We start from the raw sequence: 26,366 nt of genomic DNA, 5'->3' as shown, positions 1-26,366 counted from the left end.
TGTTGTGAGCCATCTTTTCAGAGGCTCCTCTGTTATCATGCTGTTAACTGGGTTCAGATCACAGGTTGTACGGTGTGATTGGTGTGGCTGGTATGAGTCTTACCCGGGATTCAAAATCCTTCCTTATTGTGTACGCTCGTCCGGGCACAGTATCCTAACTGAGGCTTGGAGAGGGTCATAGGGGGAGGAGCCAGTGCACACCAGGTAGTCCTAAAGCTTTACTTTTGTGCCCAGTCTCCTGCGGAGCCGCTAATCCCCATGGTCCTTACGGAGTTCCCAGCATCCACTACGGACTACGAGAAATAGAATTATCGGTAAGTAAATTCTTATTATTGTTTTGGTGTACAGACTACATGGCCTGCCGTACATTGACACAATATATCGTTACATGAATAATAAAACCGTACTGCATCATCCTATCTGATGTGCAGCCCAAAAGATGGGACAATGTGACCACACAGTATATCAAACAATGAATTGTGTCCACACTACACAATAGTCATGCACCAGCTTTATAATAGATCAGAGGTTCCCAAACTCGGTCCTCAAGGCACCCCAACGGTCCAGGGTTTAAATGTATCCATGCTTGACCACCGGTGACTTAATTAGCACCTTAGTCAATTTGATTTAACTATCTGTGCTGAGCCATGGATATACCTAAATCCTGAACTGTTGGGGTGCCTTGAGGACAGCGTTTGGGAACCTCTGTAATAGATGTTATTTCTTGAGGCACTACTTGCCTGTATGCAGGGGAGATCCAACCCAGTAAAAGCACGGCCATGATTATGTTGAAATTGGTATTGAATATGTGCACAAAGTCCACGGCACTCCCAAATCCCTAAGGAAGTAAAATCAAATAGTACTGCCGGTGCCCTCCTAATGGTAACAGCTACGCTGTGTCCAATGGTATATAATGCAGAAGCAGGCGGCACTCTCGGCATTGATGAAAATGCCGCTTTGACATTGAAACGTTGAACATCAGACTCGCTTGTCTGTCTTTATTTCAAATGCCGAGAGTGCCGCCTGCTTCTGCAACATATACATATACGAAAGGCAATAAAGCAGTCATCGGCACTCAGGGTCTTGTTGTAGCAAACGGGTGTATTGAAAAAATCACTACATGAATCTCAACGTTTCGGGACAAACATGTCCCTTTGTCAAGGTGAATAACAAGTGAAAAGAAGAAAAGGACATACCTTTATACCAAGAAGTGAAGGCCCCCCAGGTGCTCGTGCGTCCGGCGCTGCCCCCCGGCGAGACCCGGCGTCTTCCGCTTGCGTCATCCAGCGGCGCCCACCGGTGCCATGGAGACCGGACAACGCCGGCTCTCCGTGTGACATGCTGTAGTAAACAGAGGGAGAAAAAAGAAAACAAAGCGCAAAGATACTGTGATTGATTGTGCCCCTTACCGAAAATTTTTGTGGCCATGCTGGACGGACCAGAAGAGTGTCTGTATCATATTGTAAAGGGTGCACGCATTGTGCTCTTGGACAGGAATAGACCTTTGTACATTGTAGGTGATGTGCATACGTCTGGGACAAAAATAAATAAATAAATGCATGTGGGGCAAATGAGTTGCCCTGCTGTGATTTGTCCTAAGTGGAACCGCAGTGGTCAATGATGAGTAAATAAAACCTGAGTGTGAGTGCTGTGGGAGTCAATTAAGTGGAATAAGTGAAAATCATTGCGTATAAGAGGACTGTAGCCTGCTCATTTGGTCCGTCTGCATGGCCGGTAATGTATACATTATTTTTTTTTTTTAACCTTTTTCTTTGTATGCAGTTTGGCCGGTAATGTAACAAGATTAAATAAAAACTAGGTAAAAAGTACACAGTAGTAAAGGTGATAAGGGTGCACATAGATAAAAATAAAAAAAAAGTGCTGAGAGATATCCCGGGTACCGAACAGAAAGAGACTAGAGGGCAGAGAGCAATGGGTACCAAATTAATTTTTATCTATGTGCACCCTTATCACCTTTACTACTGTGTACTTTTTACCTAGTTTTTATTTAATCTTGTTACATTATCGGCCATGCAGACGGACCAAATGAGCAATGCGTGCACCCTTTACAATATGATACAGACACTCTTCTGGTCCGTCCAGCATGGCCACAAAAGTTTTCGGTAAGGGGCACAATCAATCACAGTATCTTTGCGCTTTGTTTTCTTTGTTTTCTTTTTTTCTCCCTCTGTTTACTACAGCACGTCACGCGGAGCGCCGGCGTTGTCCGGTCTCCATGGCACCGCCTGGTGCCGCTGGATGATGTAAGCGGAAGACGCCGGGGAGCAGCCGGTGGCGCCGGACGCACGAGCACCTGAGGGCCTTCACTTCTTGGTATAAAGGTATGTCCTTCTCTTCTTTTCACTTGTTATTCACCTTGACAAAGGGACGTGTTTGTCCCGAAACGTTGGGATTCATGTAGTGATTTTTTCAATACACCCGTTTGCTACAACAAGACCCTGAGTGCCGCTGACTGCTTTATTGCCTTTCGTCTTACTTATTTGTACCAGAGGGCACCGGGGCATATTGTTCTCCAACAGTTGGAGTGCCAGTGGACAGACACTGACGATTGCTTGATGATATCTCGCAGACCTCAAATTATTGTGTGGATTATACAATGGGGTGTAACTGGTATACAGACATAAATCTCCATTTTCTGTTCAGTATTTTTTTTTTTCAGTGTTTCTGCAGGATGTAGTTATGTGACTGGTGGTCAGGAGACCGTCTGTCACGTTACCGACAGCTACATCCCGCTCCCCTCTAAATCCCGACAGCGCACGCACCCCCCCCTTCCCTGCCGGCATTCCGCTGCCGGGATACCGTAGTCGGTATGCTGACCGCCGGGATCCCCAGCAGCGGCAACGCATACCCAACCCGTTTCTACTTGCATCTAGTGTATGAATGAGGTTTCTTTTATTCAGCCATACGTTCTGCCTTATGCCGTTCAGGTCAGTCATGTCTAACATTGTGTTTTCATATTCTCTAGGGCCTGTTTGGTGTTCCTGAGTTGAGTTCTCCTGAGGGGTTTCAGGTGGTACAAGATAATGCCCTGAGGAAAGCGGAGTCCCTAGTGGAGAAGGTGTGCACTTCCCCTCCAAGCGCAGACACTGTGAAGATGTTTGACCTACTCAGCGATGAGCTATGTAAAGTTGCTGACCTGGTGAGAACAAACCTATAAATCCTTACGCACCATTTTATTCATGCAGGGATAGCGCTAATCACATGTTCAGTCTGTAGTGGCAGAGAGAAGCAGTATCGATAGCTATGCATTGGTCTAATACACAGGTTCTCAAACTGTCCTCAGGACCCCACACGGTTCATATTTTGCAGGTCACCTGTAGATTTTTAAAATGTGACAGTTGGTGATACACAATGCAGCTGCTGGGTGACATGGAAAACGTGAACTGTGTGGGGTCCTGAGGACCGAGTTTGAGAACCACTGGTCTAATACTTAGCTCTGTTTAGTATTCCATTCATCCAAAACAGCAGCATATTGACTCTACAAGCTGAAGTGGTGCTGTGTAGTCACTGCAGTATGGTTTCAGAATGTAGCAAATATCAGGTACTTGTAAGAGTCACAGGAATGATGCTTCCACACTTCCTCCTGCCAGAAGCACTGTGTACTGAATATAGCAATGCTCTGATAGTTACTATGCAGCGTCTGCAGAGAGGCACACCATAGACTGGCATAGTGCCACACACTCAGGAGGGGATACTTCAGAGTGTAATGAGGCAGAGAGACCCACACCTAGAGGGGAGAGGCACAGTGGGGAAAGTGTTTTATCAGGTGCTTTGGGAGCATAACATACCTATATAGTCAATGTAATATTGTACAGAGACTCCTAATTAATTATTTATATAATAACCGTTTTATATATATATAGTGGAGCAAATTTCGTTGCGCTTTACAATTGGAAACAGTGATAAAACAAAACTCGGTAATAGCACAGTGACAGAGGTAGGAGGGCCCTGCTCGCATGCTTACAATCTATAGAATTGGTTTTGATGAAAGTCACACATACTGTACACACACAATCTATAAGGAGAGTGACCTGTGTGAGAGTTCAGTTTAGAAGGAGAAAATGACAATAGACTGAAGGCGATGTTTTTCACTGCTACAGAACCACTGTATAGTACTTACAGCTTTGGCTACAATGCTGCTGTAATCATTTTAGGGGATTGCATTTATAATTTTAAATTTTACCTAGTCGCCTTCCTTCCCAGTAATTGTTCTTTGGTTGTACCTTCTCATGGGATACTTATCATTTGTTGTATTTAGCAGGGTCCTGTATTTTGTACACCATTTCCCGCTGCTGCTCTTACGTTCAGCATTTCTCTGCTTTCTCCGAAGTGAGTGGGTCTGGCACAGCCGCTCGGAGTATTTTTAATTCAAGCAGGTGCTCTCATGTGGTTGTGACAGTGCTGAGATCCTGCTAAATAGAGCAAATGGTGGGAGTCCCAAAGTGGCCAAACTTTGAGCCATTTATTTATGTGGCGCTAATGGGGCCACAATTTCTCTTACGTCCTAGAGGATGCTGGGGTCCACATTAGTACCATGTGGTATAGACGGGTCCACTAGGAGCCACCGGCACTTTAAGAGTTTGAGAGTGTGGGCTGGCTCCTCCCTCTATGCCCCTCCTACCAGACTCGGTTTAGAAAATGTGCCCGTAAGAGCCGGTCACAGCTAGGGGAGCTCCTAGAGCTTCTTTAGTTTTTATTATTTTTCTAAAGGTGTGTACACACGGTGAGATATTTTCTTTCGATTTTGACTATGTAGTCAAAATTGCAAGAAAAGTTAGTGCAGATCGCAAGGTGAAAGTCACCTTGCGATCCCGATGCGCGGTCCCGCCAAGTCGGCATTGCAAGAAAAGATAGACTGTGCAGGCAAGTCAATCCTTGCTAGATCTGTGTACTATCTAGTTCATCTCACATAAGCCAAAATCTCACATAAGCCAAAATCGTAAGCACACATCGTCCATATCTCAAGAAAAGTTAGTCAAAATCGGTGGTGCTGGACTCCAGGGAGTTCAGGGGAAATAGCATAGCCAAAATCAGCCATAGCAAGGATCTCACCGTGTGTACACACCTTTAGAGTAAAGCCTGCTTCGTGGGACCTGGGGGGGTGTCCGCCCTGAGGGGATTTGAGCCACTATCTCCGCTGACAGGACATTAGCTCCTGAGAGTGATGATCGCCCCAGGCGACCGCTCGCTCCCGCAGCATGCCGCCACCCCCTAACAGCCAGAAGAATTCTGGTGGCGAGTGAGTCACCGCCCCCCTCAACAAGCGGGGAGCCGGTGTGAAGATGGCGGCAACAAGGTGGGAGCGCAGTATTAACTGTGCTCCGGATGCTCAGCTGTACATAGTGCAGCGCTGTGAGGGGCGTCCTGAGCCAGCGCCGATGCCCTACGCTGGTCAGCAAGTCTGTCAGGGACCTCGGTTACACTGCCAGCAGAAATCCTCAGGCCAGTATAAATAATTGAAGAGCGGAAAGCAGCGCCATACTTGGAGGGGGGGGGGGGGGGCTGTGTCTGACATTTGCCTGTGTGGGTGTTTGTTGTCTCTCACAGCTGTGTCTAGGGACTCTGTGTCATATGCTGCAGAGGATGTTTCCTCTCAGGAGGGAACCATTCCATGTACACAGAAGTGTAATGTTTTGTCTCAGATCCCAATTAATGAGCCTGAGTGGTTATCATCTATTAAGGGGATGACCTCTCAGATCTCTACCAGGGTAGCTCATACTGAGACTGAAACTCAGGTGTTAAAGAATTCTATGGCAGTTTGGTCAGGTTCTGTTCCTATTCCTGCAAAATTACCTAGTATGTTCCCACAGAAACGTGCACTTGCCCATATTATGCAAGATGACACGGATACCGACTCTGATACAGCAGACGGTGATGAGGATGTGCTGAGGGGGCCGCATTCCTTTGCAAAGGGGGTGCAGCTCATGATTGAGGCCATTAGAGATGTGTTAAACATTAATGACACACCACCTGAGCAGGTTGAGGAGGCTTACTTCACTGACAATAAGAAAGCCTTGCTAACCTGCCCTGCGTCAAAAGAATGAAATGCTATATTTGAAAAATCCTGGGAAAACCCGGAGAAAAAATTCCAGATCCCAAAAAGGGTTCTTGTTGCTTTTCCCTTCCCTGAGGAGGATAAGAAAAAATGGGAAAACCCACCCATAGTTGACGCATTTGTCTCCAGACTGTCTAAAAAGGTGGTTTTACCTGTCCCTGGATCTACTGCGTTAAAAGAACCGGCTGATCGTAAGATTGGCACTACGCTCAAATCCATATACACTGCTTCAGGAGTGACGTTAAAGGCCCACTATTGCCTGTGCATGGATTTCTAAAGCCATAGTAAAGTGGTCAGGCACATTACTAAAGGATTTGGATACAATAGATAGAAGTGACATTGAATTGTTTCTACGTAACATACAGGATTCTGCGGGGTTCATGGTGGAATCCATGAAGGGCCTGCGGACGCTGACTGCATGGATATCTTCCATGTCAGTCTCCGCTCGCAGGGGACTCTGGCTACGCCAATGGTCTGCAAACGCGGAATCCAGGAGAAGTGTGGAGAACCTACCCTACACAGGTCAGGCTCATTTGGGGAAGCGTTGGATGCGTGGTTTTCCACGGCAACCAGGGGTAAGTCACCTTTCCTTCCCTCTGCTACACCTTCTACGAAGAAACCATTGTCTTCAGCTGTGTCGTAGTCCTTTCGGACCGCTAAGGCAAAAAAGTCCAAGCCTCCTACCACTTTCTTTAGAGGTGGTCGTGCAAAATCCAAAAAGCCTGCACCCGCAGGCTCCCAGGATCAGAAACCTGCTACTGGTTCCTCAAAATCATCAGCAGGACGGTGGACCGCAGAGCCTGGAGAACGGGCTGGTGGGTGCGAGACTCACACTTCTGGGTGTCGTCCGGCCTGGATCCCTGGGTACAGCATATTGTGTCCTAGGGGTACATACTGGAGTTTCAAAAACTCCCGCCTCACTGATTCTTGAAATCAGGCTTGCCAGCTTTGCTGACAGGGCTATCCTATGGGAGGCCATCGTAAAATTGGAAAAGTCACAGGTCATTGTCCCAGTTCCACCTCATATGCAAAACAAGGGTTATTTTTTAAACCTTTTCGTGGTACCGAAACCGGATGGTTTGGTCAGACCAATTTTGTACTTGAAATTGTTGAAACCCTTACCTGAGGGTGTTCAAATTCAAAATGGAGTCTCTCAGAGCAGTGATTTAAGGTCTAGAGGAGGGAGAATTCCTGGTATCCCTTGTAAACGTCGGTTTACTTACAGGACTAAAAGCAACACTTTAAAAATACATTTAATACACTTTAAATGGAGCCGCTACGGCCGCTATACTCAATCCTTAACCTACGTACTTTTTACACCATTAGCGTACAGAGCCCCGTACCGTGTACGTACTTTGCGTACAAACACCGCACTGGCTGTACATAGTACACTCAGTGCGTACACACCCAAAGATACTCCGTGAACCCTTAGCAACTACACATGTGATTGTAATACACTTATAAACTTAGCAGGGAAAGGAGACACAACACCAGATTGTATTGAAAATGCCAGGTTCCGACACACCAACATATAATTACTGAAAGGGGGTTACAATAACAATACAATACAATAGAATAATGGCTACAGTCAATGGTACATACGTGTTTGGTTTCGCCTGCGCTTCCCAGTCTGGTACTCAGTCATCAGGGTAGATGACCTTCAGAGTCTGTGTACTGGCCGGGCATGCAGCTGGCTCTTTTATACAATATTCCAAAACCTAACACAATGGATACTGTAATCTCTTTGTTCATTGGACACAGGGATGGTCATTTACAGTACAGGAGAGGTCATAGGTTGGTTTGAATAGGTGGGTGATGTCTGTTCCAGGTGCCCTTGCAGGTGGTCTCCTCTGGGTTCCTGCCGCATAAAAAATGTACAGTAAATACAGTTTATATTTATATTCTGCTCCTGCGCATAACTATTTGCAGGAGCGTGCGATCTTCTGCAAACCAACACCGGAATATTGCCCTTAAAATACCCTACAGCTGGATACCAAACACCACCTTATAACCTAGTTCTGTCCTCTCCTATCCTGTAAAGGTGAATCCCTTTGATCTGATACCATTTAAACTGTTGTAACTTGCTGGTGTGATGCAGGGAGACTGTGTACATTGGTGGTCATTCCGAGTTGTTCGCTCGCAAGCTGCTTTTAGCAGCTTTGCACACGCTAAGCCGCCGCCTACTGGGAGTGAATCTTAGCTTATCAAATTTGCGAACGAAAGATTCGCAATATTGCGAAAAGACTTCTCTGTGCAGTTTCTGAGTAGCTCGAGACTTACTCGTCCAGTGCGATCAGTTCAGTGCTTGTCGTTCCTGGTTTGACATCACAAACACACCCAGCGTTCGCCCAGACACTCCTCCGTTTCTCCAGCCACTCCCGCGTTTTTCCCAGAAACGGTAGCGTTTTTACAAACACACCCATAAAACGGCCAGTTTCCGCCCAGAAACACCCACTTCCTGTCAATCACACTCCAATCTCCAGAACGAAGAAAAAATCTCGTAATGCCGTGAGTAAAATACCAATCTTCATAGCAACTTTACTTGGCGCAGTCGCAGTGCGAACATTGCGCATGCGCAATTAGCGGAAAATCGCTGCGATGCGAAGAAAATTACAGAGCGAACAACTTTGAATGAGGGCCATTGTGCACTATTTGGATTAAATATGTAATGTGTTTTTATGGCTTTTCCATGCGACTACAAACACTACCGTAAATACTCATACCACGCGCTAATGCGCAGGACCGCGGGAGTGACCATACACAAATTGAGAATATGCGCACGCATGGCAGAATAAGTACGCGCACGGAGGCCATCTATGTGTAGTTTGTATGCGATGTGTGTATTGCAATATTTTTCGACTTCGACACCCTGGATATCAAGGATGCGTACCTCCACATTCCGATTTGGCCGACACACCAGGCTTAGCTCATATTTGCACTGTTGGACAGTCACTATCAATATCAGGCACTGCCATTCGGCTTCTCCACAGCACCGAGGGTGTTCACCAAGGTGATGGCCGAGATGATGGTTCTCCTCCGCAGATAAGGGGTGAACATAATCCCATATCTGGACGATCTGCTGATAAAGGCATCGTCCCGGGAGACGACGTTGCAGTCCATTGTTCTCATGACTCATCTGCTCAGGGAACACGGTTGGATCCTGAACCTTCCAAAGTCATATTTGGAGCCAACAAGGAGATTGTCTTTTCTGGGGATAATCCTCGACACAGAAGTGCAGAGAAAGCGTTGGTGATTCAAACAATGGTCTGTGATGTCCTGAAGCCAACCCAGGTATCTGTTCATCAGTGCATTCGCCTTCTGGGGAAGATGGTTGCCTCTTATGAGGCTCTACAGTACGGAAGGTTTCATGCTCGGTCCTTCCAACTGGATCTCCTAGACAAATGGTCGGGTTCTCACCTACACATGCACCAGAGGATACATCTGTCGTCGAAAGCCAGGATTTTACTCCTCTGGTGGCTGCAAATGCCTCACCTTCTGGAGGGCCGCAGGTTCGGGATTCAGGACTGGGTCCTTCTTACCACGGATGCAAGTCTCCGGGGCTGGGGCGCAGTCACTCACGTGGTCAAACCTGCAATCCAGTCTTCAAATAAACATTCTGGAACTAAGATCTGTCTACAACGGTCTTCTCCAAGCGGCTCATCTTCTGCGAGATCGAGCCATTCAAGTGCAGTCGGACAATGTAATGACGTTGCCCTACATAAACCGACAGGGCGGAACGAAGAGCAGAGCTGCAATGTCAGAGGTAACAAGAATCATCCTCTGGGCAGAAAAGCATGCGGTGGCGCTGTCTGCAATCTTCGCTTCCCAGTTGTCTACTCCCGGAATGGACTTCCTCAGCAGACACGATCTCCATCTAGGAGAGTGGGAACTCCATCCGGTGGTGTTCACGGAGGTAACGGATCTTTGGGGTGTACCCCAAATAGACATGATGGCCTCTCGTCTCAACAAGAAGCTTTGGAGGTATTGTTCCAGGGGGATGCGGTCAAGATCCCGCCGGACGGAATTCCGGCGGTCGGAATACCGACACTGGAATCCCGACTGGCACAATCCCGACATATTCTCCCTCTGTGGGCGTCCACGACACCCATAAAGGGAGAATAAATTAGTGTGCCGAGCGCAGCGAGCCCGCAATGGGCTGCGTTGCTTCCCCCCCCCCTGTCGGGATTGTGCCGGTCGGGATTCCAGTGTCTGTATTCCGACCGTCTGGATCCCGTCCGGATTTCGTACTGATCCCGTTCCAGGTCGAGGGACCCGCAAGCCGTGGCGGTGGACGCCCTAGTGACTCCGTGAGTGTTCCATTCGGTGTACGTGTTTCCTCCACTTCCACTCATTCCAGTTGTTCTAAAACTCTTAAGGAGGACAAGAGTTCAGGCAATCCTCATTGCTCCAGACTGGCCAAGAAGGGCTTGGTACGCAGATCTACTGCTGGAAGAGCCGAGGCCTCTTCCTCTTTGGGAGGACCTGCTGCAGCAGGGCCCGTTCGCTTATTAAGACTTACCACGGCTAAGTTTGACGGCATGGAGTTTGAACACCAGATATTAGCTTGGAAGGGCATTCCGATCAAGGTTATTCCTACCCTGATACAGGCTAGGAAAGGAGTAACGTCTAAACATTACCATCGTATTTGGAAAAAAATATGTATCTTGGTGTGAGTCCAAGAAGTTTCCTACGGTGAAGTTTCAACTGGGACGGTTTCTCCTATTCCTGCAAGCAGGTGTGGATATGGGCCTGAGGTTAGGATCCGTAGAAGTCCAGATTTCGTCCCTATCCATTTTCTTCCAGAAACAATTGGCTTCCCTCCCTGAGGTCCAGACTTTTTTGAAATGGGTTCTGCACATCCAGCATCCCTTTGTGCCGCCTACGGCACCCTGGGATCTTAACGTGGTGTTACAGTTCCTCCAATCGGATTGGTTTGAACCTCTACCGGAGGTTGAGGTTAAGTTTCTCACGTGGAAGGCAGGCTGTCACTTTGTTGGCCTTAGCTTCTGTTAGACGTGTGTCTGAGTTGGGGGCTTTGTCTTATAAGAGCCCATACTTGATCTTCCATTAAGATAGAGCTGAGCTCCGGACACGTCAGCAGTTCCTTCTGAAGGTTGTGTCGGCCTTTTTATATCAATCAACCTATTGTGGTGCCAGTTGCTACTGACTCCTCAATTTCATCAAAGTCCTTGGATGTGGTAAGGGCTCTGAAAATCTATGTGAAGAGGACTGCTCGTCACAGAAAATCGGACTCTCTGTTTGTCCTGTATGATCCCAGGAAACTTGGGTGTCCTGCTTCTAAGCAGATGATCTCTCGCTGGATCAGGTTCACTATTCAGCATGCGTATTCCATGGCAGGATTGCCGTGTCCTACGTCTGTTAAGGCCCACTCTACTCGTAAGGTGGGTTCTTCCTGGGCGGCTGCCCGGGGTGTCTCGGCTTTACAGCTTTGCCGAGCGGCTACTTGGTCTGGGTCGAACACGTTTGCTAAGGTCTACAAGTTTGATACTTTGGCCTCTGAGGACCTGAAGTTTGGTCAATCGGTTCTGCAGGAGCCTCCATGCTCTCCCTCCCGTTCTGGGAGCTTTGGTACATCCCCATGGTACTAATATGGACCCCAGCATCCTCTAGGAAGTAAGAGAAAATAGGATTTTAATTACCTACCGGTAAATCCTTTTCTCGTAGTCCATAGAGGATGCTGGGCTCCCGCCCAGCGCTTCGTGATCCTGCAGTGGTTACTTAGTTTAGCACTGCTCAGTTCTTGGTTAAGTACTGTTTTGTTACTTGTTTAAGTAATATTGTTCAGCCGTTGCTAATTTTTCAAGCTGGTTAGCTTGGTTTGCCGTGTGTGTGTGTGTGAGCTGGTGTGAATCTTGCCACTATCTGTGTAATAGCCTTCTCTCAAGTTGCCTATCTCCCCGGGCACAGAGTCTGGTAGGAGGGGCATAGAGGGAGGAGCCAGCCCACACTCTCAAACTCTTAAAGTGCCAATGGCTCCTTGTGGACCCATCTATACCCCATGGTACTAATATGGACCTCTACGGACTACTAGAAAAGGATTTACCGGTACGTAATTAAAATCCTATTTTTTTTATTAATAATGACCCCATGAAATATTAGGATAATTTACACAAAGAAATGTCTCGGCGCTAATTGCTGGGTAGATAAGTACACATAAATTAAAATCTACATAAAGGAACACACTGATCAATAGCAGCTGTTAAAAGGGAGAGTACTCCACCCTTGAATAACAAAAACTAAAAAACACAAATCACAGCGCTTATTAAAAAGATATGTACCTTTATTAATACAATATAAAAAATTCAACGATTATTATTAACAACAATCTCATCCTGCGTTCCGGCCGATCCTGCTAAGCATCAAACACAAATATATTTGTAGCTCCTTATTAGTGTAGTTAGTAAATCCGTTTTCCAAACTCAGCTGATTAGTCAGTCTCTTGACTTTAATTGGTTAGGAGTACTTAGCGGTGCAGTAGTTAGTATCACTGATATTGACTGTTTTGTTGCAACAATTGTTTAGAGGTAATATTTAGTAGTTAGTACAGCATTAGGATAATTGTCTGCATATTGGTAAAGTGCTGTGCGGAGGTGACCTCTCGTTCTGTGTACACTCTACTTTCAACCACCAACAGGCACCAGTGACCCCAGAGTCTGTAATCCTCACTTTCTGGCTCTTGCACTGTGCAGCAGGCTACATTGCCACTGTTGGTGACTCACGTGGTTTGTGACTATAATCCTAGCTGGTTTGTCTTCAAAATGCCCCAAAACCAACACTACACAGTTCTCCTCACCAAACTACTGACACCATCTCTAATCCTGGAAATGTGCATTACACATGCCTGTATTGGGTAAACGGGTTTGTTAAAGTAGATGTCTTCAGCATCTAATATGTAAAAGTATTTTTTCTGTTTAAGTGAACCTTTGGTTGTGTCTGCAGGCTGATTTTGTGAAGGTAGCTCATCCTGACTCTTCGTTCAGAGAAGCTGCAGAGGAAGCCTTCAGGAACATTGGCACCATGGTGGAGAGGTGTGTATACCCATCCTAACTTGATCTGCATTATATCAATGTGTGCTTATGTTGACACTGTAAGATGATTATCTCATTAGAACCTAGATCAGTCAGTTCACTTTTCGGAATGTCATTGTGTGCATCAATAGGTTGGAAAAAATGAATAAAAGGTCCTAATTTGCTATTAAATATATGTTCTGTTTTTTAGCTGGGTAGGTCCAGAAGAAAGCCTAACCAAACCCCAGTGAAACAATTACCAGTATATTATCCTGGTGGGGGAGGGGTGCAGGGGTTAATTCCTGATTCCATAAATGGCTATCAAATTATTTTCTATGATGCATGAACCCAATAATACAATCTAAAAGGTTTTGCCATAAATTTCTTTTCTTGACAAAAACTCACACAAAGCACTTTTAATTAGTTGTAGGGAATTAATTGTCAGGGAATTTTAGGAGGACTAATTTTATTCTGGGTACACAGCAAGACTACCGGCAATTGGGCTGATGGTCAGGGCGATTTTCCCTTCGCTTCGTGCCATCCTTCATTACATTGCACCCGGTAGCACACGATATCTTCTGGTTGGCCTAGCAGCTTGGCCAACTTGAAGATTTCTCCTGCAACCCGCCGGAGCACACAGTCATGGGTACGTACACATTAGACTAGAAGAAAGATTGTCTTTCTATCATATAAGTGTGTACCCAGCCTTTCAGGGGAGGACCATTGTTTATTGATGGTAAAACCATCTTTCAGATGAAGTGTGTAAGCCTTTATCACATGTGTAGTACTCCGAGTGTAAAGTTAATCTTTGTATTGACTTTGATTATATTCATACATCATAACTAGGTCACCTTGAAGGGTATTTGTGTAAAAATTAGACTGTGTTTGATCTTTTATAGATCAATCCCCGCTTCCCCTTCACGTTTCCACCCTTCTGAGCTGTTTCAAGTTTTCCTGTGTCCTAGACAGAGGCCAAATAAGTGGTGAAACGTGGTCTGTTAGTTGTCTCATACTCACATTTGTGCATGTATTTTTTTAAATTATAGACTATGCTAAGTAAATTATAGACAGAAGCAAAATTGGTTGCTACAGTATGGGCAACTTCACCACTTTCGCTCTAAGGTTTGATACATCTCTCCCCTCAGTGAGCTGTGGACTTCTATGTTCGGCGCTACCAATGGTTCATTGAGTTATAGTCTCCCTTTAACAGTTGCTGCATAAATGGCCTGGGATGTAGTTATCTGACCGCCGGTCACAATACTGACTCCTACATCCCGGCCCCTCACAATCTCGACAGTCGGAATGCCGACTAACAGGGACTATTCCCATTCGTGGGTGTCCACTACACTCAGAGTGCGAGCCTGCAGTGTGGTGATCGCATCTAAAAGCCAGGATCCCGACGTCGTTTTGGTGACCGGCGGTCTCCCAACCCAATGGCCCAAGCTGTACACAGGGTGTCTTTTATCTGTCATGGAACACTATAGGATTGCCTACATCACAATGAAAGCATTCTATTTGTTGATTTTTTTTTCCTCGTACGTCCTAGAGGATTCTGGGGACACTTCAAGAACCATGGGGTATAGACGGGATCCGCAGGAGACATGGGCACTTTAAGACTTTGGGTGTGAACTGGCTCCTACCTCTATGCCCCTCCTCCAGACTCCAGTTTAGAATTGTGCCCATGGAGACTGGTCACACACAGGGGAGCTCTACTGAGTTTCTCTGAAAAGACTTTGTTAGGTTTTTTATTTTCAGGGAGAACTGCTGGCAACAGTCTCCCTGCATCGTGGGACTTAGGGGAGAGAAGTCAGACCTACTTCTAATGGCTCTGCTTCTTGGCTACAGGACACCATTAGCTCCTTAGGGTTTGGAACACTAGGTACGCCTAGGGGTTCACTCCCAGAGCCCGCCGTCACCCCCCCCCCCTTGCAGAGCCAGAAGTCAGAAGACAGGTAGAAGAAGATAGAAGACTTCAGTGACGGCTTCTGAGGTACCGCACAGCGATCGCGCTGCGCGCCATGCTCCCATACACAGCAGCACTACAGGGTGGGGGGTGCCTTGGGCGGCATAAAAAATCCTCGTACAAGCTGACAAAGTGGATAAGATGTGCCAAGGCACAAAATCCTGACCCCCCTGCCAGCGTTTTTATATTATAAAAACAGCGGGCTGAAGCGTGCCATTGAGGGGGCGGGGCTTAGCCCTCTCAGCTCTCAGCGCCATTTTCTCTTCACAAGAAAACTGTAGAGACGCTGGTCCTTGCCTCCACACTGCTGTACCAAGTACCAGTGTGCAAAACGGGGGTGGGGGTGGGGAGGTTGGGGGTTGGGGGCAGGTTAATTTGGCTTATATAAGTTATAAAAGCGCTAGAAACAGGTCAGGGCTTTATATTAAGGTTTCAGTACTGGGTTTTGAGCTGGCAAACTCCCTCTGTGTTTCTCTGACAGGCTTTACTGTGGTTCTGTCCCCTATCTGCCCAGTGTGTCAGTGGCTGTCGGTACACGTGTGTCGGCATGTCTGAGGCTGAGTGTTCTTCCCAGGAGGAGACTGTGTTAGGGACAGAAACGGCTGTGGGAGTGACCATGTCGGCACCGCCGACTCCTGATTGGGTAAATGTTTTGAATGCCTTGAATGCTTAATGTGGCTCTTATTAATAAGAGATTGGATAAATCTGAATCTCAGAACCAGGCATGGAAGAAATCTGTGGAGGATGTGTTATCACAGGTCCAGACCCCCTCGGGGTCACATAAACGTTCATTTGCTCAGTTGGCAGACACAGATACCGACACGGGACACTGACTCCAGTGTCGACTATAGTGATGCCAAATTAGACCCAAAGTTGGCAAAGAATGTACATGATTGTGGCAATAAAAGACGTGTTAAATATCACTGAGGACCCTGCTGTTCCTGATACTAGGGTCTATGTTTAAGGGAAAGAAACCTGAGGTAACGTTTCCTCCCTCTCATGAACTGAATACTTTCTTGAGAAAATGAGGGAAAATCCTGACAAAAAGTTTCTTTTTCCAAGGAGGATTCAGGCGACGTATCCATTCCCCTCTGGGGATAGAGAAAAGTGGGAGTCTTCCCCCATTGTGGACAAGGCTCTGTCACGGTTGTCTAAAAAGGTGGCTTTACCGTCTCCTGACACTGCAGCCCTTAAGGATCCTGCGGATTGTAGACAGGAAAATACGTTAAAATCCATCTACGTCGGCACAGGTTCACTGCTCAGACCAAGCATTGCATCGGCGTGGGTGAGTAGTGCTATTGAAAAGTTGGCTGATAACTTGTCATCTGATATAGATACCCTACATAGGGTTAGTATCCTGTTAACTCTGGGTTGTATCAGGGACGCTGCAGCCTTCTTAAAGGAGGCGGCGAGGGATATTGGCATTTTGGGAGCAAAAGCCAATGCCATGGCAATTTCAGCTAGGAGGGCATTGTCGATTCATCAATGGAATGCTGATGCTGACTCTAAGAAAGCTATGGAGTCGCTCCCGTATAAAGGTGGTGTCTTGTTTGGGGACGGTCTCACTGAATTGGTATCTACGGCTACCGCGGGTAAGTCGTCCTTTTTGCCTTATGTTCCTCCACAACAAAAGAGGCCATTTTCAGATGCAGTCCTTTCGGCCAAATAAATACAAAAAAGGCCAAGGTTATTCCTTCCTCGCTAATAGGGGAAGCGGAAAAGGTAAAAGATCTCCTGCCGTCGCAGCTTCCCAGGAGCAGAAGTCCTCCTCGGCTTCCGCCAAATCCACCGCATGATGCTGGGGCTCCACTGAGGGAGTCCGCACCGGTGGGGGCATGTCTCAAGCTCTTCAGTCAATTCTGGGCTCGTTCGGCCCTGGACCCATGGGTTTTAGAAATAGTGTCCCAGGGGTACAAACTGGAGTTTCAAGACGTTCCCCCTCACCGATTTTTCAAATCAGCCATACCAGCTTCTCTTCCGGGCAGGCAGGTTGTATGCGATGCAATACAAAAGTTATGCCTAAATCAGGTCATTATCAGGGTTCCCCCCGTCTCAACAGGGAGATGGCTTTTATTCCAGCCTGTTTGTGGTCCCGAAGCCGGACGGTTCGGTCAGACCAATTCTGAACCTAAAGTCCCTCAATCTTTACTTAAGAAAATTCAAATTCAAGATGGAATCTCTCCGAGCAGTGATCTCCAGTCTGGAGGAAGGGGATTTCATGTTGTCGGTCGACATAAAGGATGCCTACTTACACATCCCCATATATCCTCCGCATCAGGCTTACCTAAGGTTTGCTATTCAGGATTATCATTACCAATTTCAGACGTTGCTGTTTGGTCTGTCCACGGCTCTGAGGATTTTCACCAAGGTAATGGCGGAAATGATGATTCTCCTTCGCAGGCAAGGAGTCACAATTATCGCGTACTTGGACGATCTCCTGATAAAGGCGAGATCCAAGGACAAACTGGTCCAGGACATTACGCTATCCCTGACAGTTCTACAACAGCATGGTTGGATCCTAAACTTGCCAAAGTCGCAGTTGAATCCGACAAAACGGCTGTCGTTCTTGGGAATGATTCTGGACACAGAATTACAGAGAGTGTTTCTTTCAGAAGAAAAAGCTCTGGAAATCCAGAGTTTGGTCAAACAGATTCTGAAACCGGTGAGAGTGTCGATCTATCAATGCACTCGTTTGCTGGGAAAGATGGTGGCGGCCTACGAGGCCATTCAGTTTGGCAGGTTCCATGCCAGAGTGTTTCAGTGGGACCTGTTGGAAAAGTGGTCCGGATCCCATCTACACATGCACCGGAAAATAATCCTGTCCTCCAGGACCAGAATCTGACTCCTGTGGTGGCTGCACAGCTCTCGCCTCCTAGAGGGACGCAGGTTTGGGATCCAGGACTGGAATCTAGTAACCACGGATGCGAGTCTCTGGGGCTGGGGAGCAGTCACACAGGGAGAAAACTTCCAGGGAAGATGGACAAGCCAGGAAGTGTGTCTACACATAAACGTGCTAGAGTTAAGAGCCATTTACAACGGTCTTCTTCAAGCGGAACGTCTCCTTCAAAACCTGCCCATACTAATCCAGTCGGACAATATAACAGCAGTAGCGCACATAAACCGCCAGGGTGGAACAAAGAGCAGAGCGGCAATGGCAGAGGCCACAAAAGTTCTCCGCTGGGCGGAAAGACATACAAGCGCTCTATCAGCAATCTTCATTCCAGGAGTGGACAACTGGGAAGCAGACTTCCTCAGCAGACACGATCTCTATCCAGTAGAGTGGGGTCGTCATCGAGAGGTCTTTGCAGGAGTGACGACTAGTCTTCGGGGAATTCCTCAAATAGACATGATGGCGTCTCACCTCAACAAGAAACTTCTGAGATATTGTTCCAAGTCGAGGGACCATCAAGCAATAGCTGTGGACGCGCTAGTGATGCCATGTGTGTTTTAGTCGGTGTATGTGTTCCCTCCGCTTCCACTCATACCAAGGGTGCTAAAGATCATAAGAAGAACAAGGGTTCAGGCGATCCTCATTGTTCCGGACTGGCCGAGGAGGGCTTGGTATCCAGATCTTCAGGAATTACTCATAGGAGATCCCTGAGGCTTTCTCTACGAGAGGATCTGTTACAGCAGGGGACGTGCGTATCTCATGACTTACCGCATGATCTTAGCCCGAAAGGGTATTCCCAGTGAAGTCATTCCCACACTTCTTCAGGCTAGGAAAGATGTAACGGCAAAACATTATCACCGTATTTGGAGAAAATGTGTGTCTTGGTGTGAATCCAAGAGGGCTCCTACGGAAGAATTTCAGCTGGGGCGTTTTCTCCATTTTCTGCAAGCAGGTGTGGATGCGGGCCTAAAAGTACAAATTTCGGTCTTATCAATTTTCTTTAAAAAAGAATTGGCCTCCCTTCCAGAAGTTCAGACTTTCGTGAAGGGCGTTTTGCACATCCAACCTCCCTTTGTGCCCCCAGTGGCACCATGGGATCTTAATGTGGTGTTGCAGTTCCTTCAATCTCATTGGTTTGAACCTTTACAGAAGGTAGAGTTGAAATTTCTCACTTGGTCATGTTATTGGCCTTGGCATCCGCAAGACGGTTGTCTGAGTTGGCGGCTTTGTCTCACAAGAGTCCGTATTTAATCTTCCATGAAGATAGAGCAGAGTTGAGAACTCTTCAACCATTTCTGCCGAAGGTGGTTTCATCGTTCCACATGAACCAGCCTGTTGTGGTGCCAGTGGCTACTGACGTTTTTACTGAATCAAAATCTCTCGATGTGGTCAGGGCTTTAAAGATTTATGTCGCCAAAATGACTTCACTTAGGAAAACTGAAGCTTTGTTTGTCCTGTATGCTTCCAACTAGATTGGAAATCCTGCTTCTAAGCAGACTATTGCGCGCTGGATCTGTAATACGATTCAGCATGCTCATTCTACGGCTGGATTGCCGTTACCGAAATCGGTGAAGGCCCATTCTACCAGAAAGGTGGGCTCATCCTGGGCGGCTGCCCGAGGCGTCTCGGCATTACAACTCTGCCGAGCAGCTACTTGGTCGGGTTCAGACACTTTTGCAAAATTTTACAAGTTTGATACCCTGGCTGAGGAGGACATCATGTTTGGTCAATCAGTGCTGCAGAGTCATCCGCACTCTCCCGCCCATTCTAGACCTTTGGTATAAACCCCATGGTTCTTGAAGTGTCCCCAGCATCCTCTAGGATATATGAAAAAATAGGATTTTAATACCTACCGGTAAATCCTTTTCTCTTAGTCCGTAGAGGATGCTGGGCACCCGTCCCAGTGCGGAGACTATCTGCAGTTCTTACTTACTAAGTTTTGGTTATGTTACACACAGGTTGTGTTTCTGTTGTAGTCAACCTGTTGCTGACATTGTTCATGCCGTTGACTGGATTTCTGTTAAATGCCATGTTGTACGGCGTGTTTGTGGTGTGAGCTGGTATGTATCCCACCTTAGTTTAACAATAACAATAAATCCTTTCCTCGAAATGTCTGTCTCCCTGGACACAGTTCCTATAACTGGAGTCTGGAGGAGGGGCATAGAGGGAGGAGCCAGTTCACACCTATTCAAAGTCTTAAAGTGCCCATGTCACCTGCAGTTCCCGTCTATACCACAAGGTTCTTGAAGTGTCCCCAGCATCCTCTACAGACAAAGAGAAAAAGATTTACCGGTAGGTATTAAAATCCTATTTTTTTCTTTCAGATAAAGTAATTGTATGTTGGTAATACAGTATTAAAGTGGACCTCTGTCTTCTTATACATTGAATTTTTTTTTTTTTATATGTGATGGTCACAAATGTGTAGGTTATAGTATTTGAACATTGGTTTAATAGCATTTGAGTATTTCTCTTTCATCCACTAGGGGACACTGGAACATCAGATACATTAGGGGTGTGAAGTCTTGCAACCGGAGGTGTGGCACAATCTAAAATTAAAACATAGTCTGCACAGCCGGCTCCTCCCCCTTCACGCCCCCTATCCCTCAGTTTGAAAAATTGTGCTTGGAGGAAGCACATAGGAGCTATTGCTCCACAAAATTATTATTATTATTTTTTTCTTCTTCTCTAACATGAGAAATAGCCCGATACCTCCTAACAAAAGGAGGGTGCAGGCAGAACCTAATTTGAGAGGCCCAATCCCTCCTAACAAAAGGAGGGTGCAGGAATCACTGGAAGGAGACTAAAGTCCCAGCTAAAGGGATCTGCTGCTCTCTTCACAGAAAATACGGAGCACAGAGACAGTGAGTAGCCCCTAGAGGGACATCTAAACTTATATGGCTGTGGCTCCCTGCATAATAGAGATGGCGTGGAATAAAGGCGCTCAGAAGTCCCTGCAGTACTGTACTGTGAGACGCTGTTTCCTCACAAGTGCAGCATCCCCCGCCCGCCCACCTCCTTCCGCAGACATGATCAGCGGCAACATCAGGGAGAGGCAGCTTACCTTCTCCTAGGGGTCTCCAAGGACCTCCCGCCCGCCAGAAGTATTACATAACGGGGCCCCTCCCGCCGGCCGCAGCGCCTTCAGCCGCCCGCTAATTGAAGTACAGCCGCCCGCTAGGGATCACATAACACAGCCCCTCCCGCCGGCCGCTCTAGTGTGCACTCCCCGCCGCCCGCTAGTGGAGCGCAGCTGCCCGCAAGACGGCCCCTCCCGCCGGCCGCACTGGGAGCGGAGGGCTGAGGGGAGCTGGCGGGGTAATTAACAGAGTGCGGGGCGGTCGGGCTGGACATTATGGGGGATATATGTAGAGAGAAGGTAGTGTTTTTTCATGATGTGACTATATATTTTTAATGGCAGCCATCTTTAATATGTTCAGAGGCGCCTAAAATTGCTTCTCAGAATCATATAACGCCCCCTTTACTGGAGCCATTTTCCTCGGCCAGTCAGAATTGAGGGAGGGGTTTTTCTACCTAGTAGATAGGATTAAAATAAAAATATTTTACTACTCCCTCTGCTGGTAGTTTTTATGTTAGGTCTCTGCTGCAAAGGATTTTCCAGGTGTTTTTAATCATGCATGTTTATGCGATATATTTTCAATGGACCTCTACTACAAAGATCCTGTGAAAATAAGGGGAACGTTCTGGATATCAACCCCGACCTCAGTACTGAATCACAGTTAGGTGTACGGGGTTGCAACGAAGCTGTTTAGAATAAATAATTATTTTATTTTAATTTCTCTAACTTCCTAAGTGGATGCTGGGGACTCCGTAAGGACCATGGGGAATAGCGGCTCCGCAGGAGACTGGGCACAAAAGTAAAGCTTTAGAACTACCTGGTGTGCACTGGCTCCTCCCCCTATGACCCTCCTTCAAGCCTCAGTTAAGATTTTGTGCCCGAACGAGAAGGGTGCACACTAGGTGGCTCTCCTGAGCTGCTTAGTGAAAAGTTTAGTTTTAGGTTTTTTATTTTCAGTGAGACCTGCTGGCAACAGGCTCACTGCATCGAGGGACTAAGGGGAGAAGAAGCGAACTCACCTGCGTGCAGAGTGGATTGGGCTTCTTAGGCTACTGGACATTAGCTCCAGAGGGACGATCACAGGCCCAGCCATGGATGGGTCCCAGAGCCGCGCCGCCGGCCCCCTTACAGAGCCAGAAGACAGAAGAGGTCCGGAAAATCGGCGGCAGAAGACGTCCTGTCTTCACCAAGGTAGCGCACAGCACTGCAGCTGTGCGCCATTGCTCCTCAGCACACTTCACACTTCGGTCACTGAGGGTGCAGGGCGCTAGGGGGGGGGCGCCCTGAGCAGCAATAAAAACACCTTGGCTGGCGAAAATACATCACATATAGCCCCCAGGGCTATATGGATGAATTTTAACCCCTGCCAGAATCCATAAAAAAGCAGGAGAAAAGTCCGCGAAAAAGGGGCGGAGCCTATCTCCTCAGCACACCGGCGCCATTTTCCCTCACAGCTCAGTTGGAGGGAAGCTCCCCTGGCTCTCCCCTGCAGTCACTACACTACAGAAAGGGTTAAAAAAAGAGAGGGGGGCACTAATTAGGCGCAGTATTAACAATACAGCAGCTATAAGGGGAAAAACACTTATATAAGGTTATCTCTGTATATATATATATATAGCGCTCTGGTGTGTGCTGGCAAACTCTCCCTCTGTCTCCCCAAAGGGCTAGTGGGGTCCTGTCCTCTATCAGAGCATTCCCTGTGTGTGTGCTGTGTGTCGGTACGTTGGTGTCGACATGTATGAGGAGAAAAATGATGTGGAGATGGAGCAGATTGCCTGTAATAGTGATGTCACCCCCTAGGGGGTCGACACCTGAGTGGATGAACTGTTGGAAGGAATTACGTGACAGTGTCAGCTCTGTATAAAAGACAGTGGTTGACATGAGACAGCCGGCTACTCAGCTTGTGCCTGTCCAGACGTCTCATAGGCCGTCAGGGGCTCTAAAGCGCCCGTTACCTCAGATGGCAGATATAGACGCCGACACGGATACTGACTCCAGTGTCGACGGTGAAGAGACAAATGTGACTTCCAATAGGGCCACACGTTACATGATTGAGGCAATGAAAAATGTTTTACACATTTCTGATAATACGAGTACCACCAAAAAGGGGTATTATGTTCGGTGAGGAAAAACTACCTGTAGTTTTCCTGAATCTGAGAAATTAAATGAGGTGTGTGATGATGCGTGGGTTTCCCCCGATAACAACTGATAATTTCTAAAATGTTATTGGCATTATATCCTTTCCCGCCAGAGGTTAGGGTGCGTTGGGAAACACCCCCTAGGGTGGATAAAGCGCTCACACGCTTGTAAGAACAAGGGCTCTACCCTCTCCTGAGATGGCCGCCCTTAAGGATCCTGCTGATAGAAAGCAGGAGGGTATCCTAAAATGTATTTACACACATACTCGTGTTATACTGCGACCAGCAATCGCCTCAGCCTGGATGTGCAGTGCTGGGTTGGTGTGGTCGGATTCCCTGACTGAAAATATTGATACCCTAGATAGGGACAGTATATTATTGCCTATAGAGCATTTGAAAGATGCATTTCTATATATGCGTGATGCACAGCGGAATATTTGCCGACTGGCATCAAGTCTAAGTGCGTTGTCCATTTCTACCAGTAGAGGGTTATGGACACGACAGTGGTCAGGTGATGCGGATTCCAAACGGCATTTGGAAGTATTGCCTTATTAAGGGGAGGAGTTATTTGGGGTCGGTCTTTCAGACCTGGTGGCCACGGCAACAGCTGGGAAATCCACGTTTGTACCCCAGGTCGCCTCTCAACATGAGAAGACGCCGTATTATCAGGCGCAGTCTTTTCGTGGACAAGCGGGCAAAAGGTTCCTCATTTCTGCCCCGTGACAGAGGGAGAGGAAAAAGGCTGCAGAAATCAGCCAGTTCCCAGGAACAGAAACCCTCTCCCGCCTCTGCCAAGCCCTCAGTATGACGCTGGGGCTTTACAAGCAGAATCCGGCACGGTGGGGGGCCCGTCTCAATGAATTTCAGCGCGCAGTGGGATCACTCGCAAGTAGACCCCTGGATCCTTCAGGTGATATCTCAGGGGTACAAATTGGAATTCGAGACGTCTCCCCCTCGCCGTTTCCTAAAGTCGGCTTTAGCGATGTCTCCTTCTGACAGGGAGACAGTTTTGGAAGCCATTCACAAGCTGTATTCCCAGCAGGTGATAATCAAGGTACCCCTCCTGCAACAGGGAACGGGGTATTATTCCACACTGTTGTGGTACCGAAGCCGGACGGCTCGGTGAGACCGATTCTAAATCTAAAATCTTTGAACACTTACATACAGAGGTTCAAATTCAAGATTGAGTCACTCAGAGCAGTGATTGCGAACCTGGAAGAAGGGGACTACATGATGTCTCGGGACATCAAGGATGCTTACCTTCATGTCCCAATTTACCCTTCTCACCAGGGGTACCTCAGGTTTATGGTACAGAACTGTCACTATCAGTTCAGACGCTGCCGTATGGATGGTCCACGGCACCCCGGGTCTTTACCTAGGTAATGGCCGAAATGATGATATTCCTTCGAAGGAAGGGAATTTTAGTTATCCCTTACTTGGACGATTCCCTGATAAGGGTAAGATCCAGGGAACAGTTGGAGGTCGGTGTAGCACTATCTCAGGTAGTGTTGCGGCAGCACGATTGGATTCTCAATATTCCAAAATCGCAGCTGGTTCCGACGACTCGTCTTCTGTTCCTAGGGATGATCCTGGACACAGTCCAGAAAAAGGTGTTTCTCCCGGAGGAGAAAGCCAGGGAGTTATCCGAGCTAGTCAGGAACCTCCTAAAACCGAACCAACTCTCAGTGCATCAATGCACAAGGGTTCTGGGTAAAATGGTGGCTTCCTACGAAGCAATCCCATTCGGCAGATTCCACGCAAGAACTTTCCAGTGGGACCTGCTGGACAAATGGTCCGGGTCGCATCTTCAGATGCATCAGCGGATAACCCTGTCACCAAGGACAAGGGTGTCCCTCCTGTGGTGGTTGCAGAGTGCTCATCTTCTAGAGGGCCGCAGATTCGGCATTCAGGACTGGGTCATGGTGACCACGTATGCCAGCCTGCGAGGCTGGGGAGCAGTCACACAGGGAAGGAATTTCCAGGGCTTATGGTCAAGCCTGGAGACATCACTTCACATAAATATCCTGAAGCTAAGGGCCATTTACAATGCTCTAAGCTTAGCAAGACCTCTGCTTCAAGGTCAGCCGGTGTTGATCCTGTCGGACAACATCACGGCAGTCACCCACGTAAACAGACAGGGTGGCACAAGAAGCAGGAGGGCAATGGCAGAAGCTGCAAGGATTCTTCGCTGGGCGGAAAATCATGTGATAGCACTGTCAGCAGTATTCATTCCGGGAGTGGACAACTGGGAAGCAGACTTCCTCAGCAGACACGACCTCCACCCGGGAGAGTGGAGACTTCACCCAGAAGTCTTCCACATGATTATAAACCGTTGGGAAAAACTCGACAGGTATTGCGCCAGGTCAAGGGACCCTCAGGCAATAGCTGTAGACGCTCTGGTAACACCGTGGGTGTACCAGTCAGTGTATGTGTTCCCTCCTCTGCCTCTCATACCCAAGGTACTGAGATTGATAAGATGGAGAGGAGTAAGCACTATATTCGTGGCTCCGGATTGGCCAAGAAGGACTTGGTAACCGGAACTTCAAGAGATGCTCACGGAGGATCCGTGGCCTCTACCTCTAAGAAGGGACCTGCTCCAGCAAGGACCCTGTCTGTTCCAAGACTTACCGCGGCTGCGTTTGACGGCATGGCGGTTGAACGCCGGATCCTGAAGGAAAAAAGGCATTCCGGATGAAGTCATCCCTATCCTGATCAAAGCCAGGAAGGATGTAACCGCAAAACATTATCACCGCATTTGGCGAAAATATGTTGCGTGGTGCGAGGCCAGTAAGGCCCGACGGAGGAAATTCAACTGGGTCGATTCCTACATTTCCTGCAAACAGGAGTGTCTATGGGCCTGAAATTGGGGTCCATTAAGGTTCAAATTTCGGCCCTGTCAATTTTCTTCCAAAAAGAACTAGCTTCAGTCCCTGAAGTTCAGACGTTTGTAAAAGGGGTACTGCATATACAGCCTCCTTTTGTGCCTCCAGTGGCACTTTGGGATCTCAATGTAGTTTTTGGGTTCCAAAAGTCACATTGGTTTGAACCACTTAAATCTGTGGAGTTAAAATATCTCACATGGAAAGTGGTCATGCTGTTGGCCCTGGCCTGGGCCAGGCGCGTGTCAGAATTGGCGGCTTTATCCTGTAAAAGTCCTTTATCTGATTTTCCATTCGGACAGGGCGGAATTGAGGA

General features: G+C 47.5%; 1 protein-coding gene across 1 annotated transcript in view; it reads left to right on the top strand.

Moving 5' to 3' along the window:
• MIPEP (mitochondrial intermediate peptidase) overlaps nt 1-26,366 on the top strand; it is a 294,841-nt gene that overhangs the window by 7,112 nt on the left and 261,363 nt on the right. The window contains exons 2-3 of the mRNA XM_063951677.1: nt 2,987-3,160; nt 13,037-13,125. Of these exons, the coding sequence (XP_063807747.1) occupies nt 2,987-3,160; nt 13,037-13,125 (263 nt within the window). The remainder of the gene's footprint in view (nt 1-2,986; nt 3,161-13,036; nt 13,126-26,366) is intronic.

The sequence above is a fragment of the Pseudophryne corroboree genome, chromosome 2, assembly GCF_028390025.1.
Source record: "Pseudophryne corroboree isolate aPseCor3 chromosome 2, aPseCor3.hap2, whole genome shotgun sequence".
NCBI classification, from domain to species: Eukaryota; Metazoa; Chordata; class Amphibia; order Anura; family Myobatrachidae; genus Pseudophryne; species Pseudophryne corroboree.
Note: the sequence above shows the minus strand (reverse complement) of the source record. Positions and strands in the feature narration are given on the sequence as shown.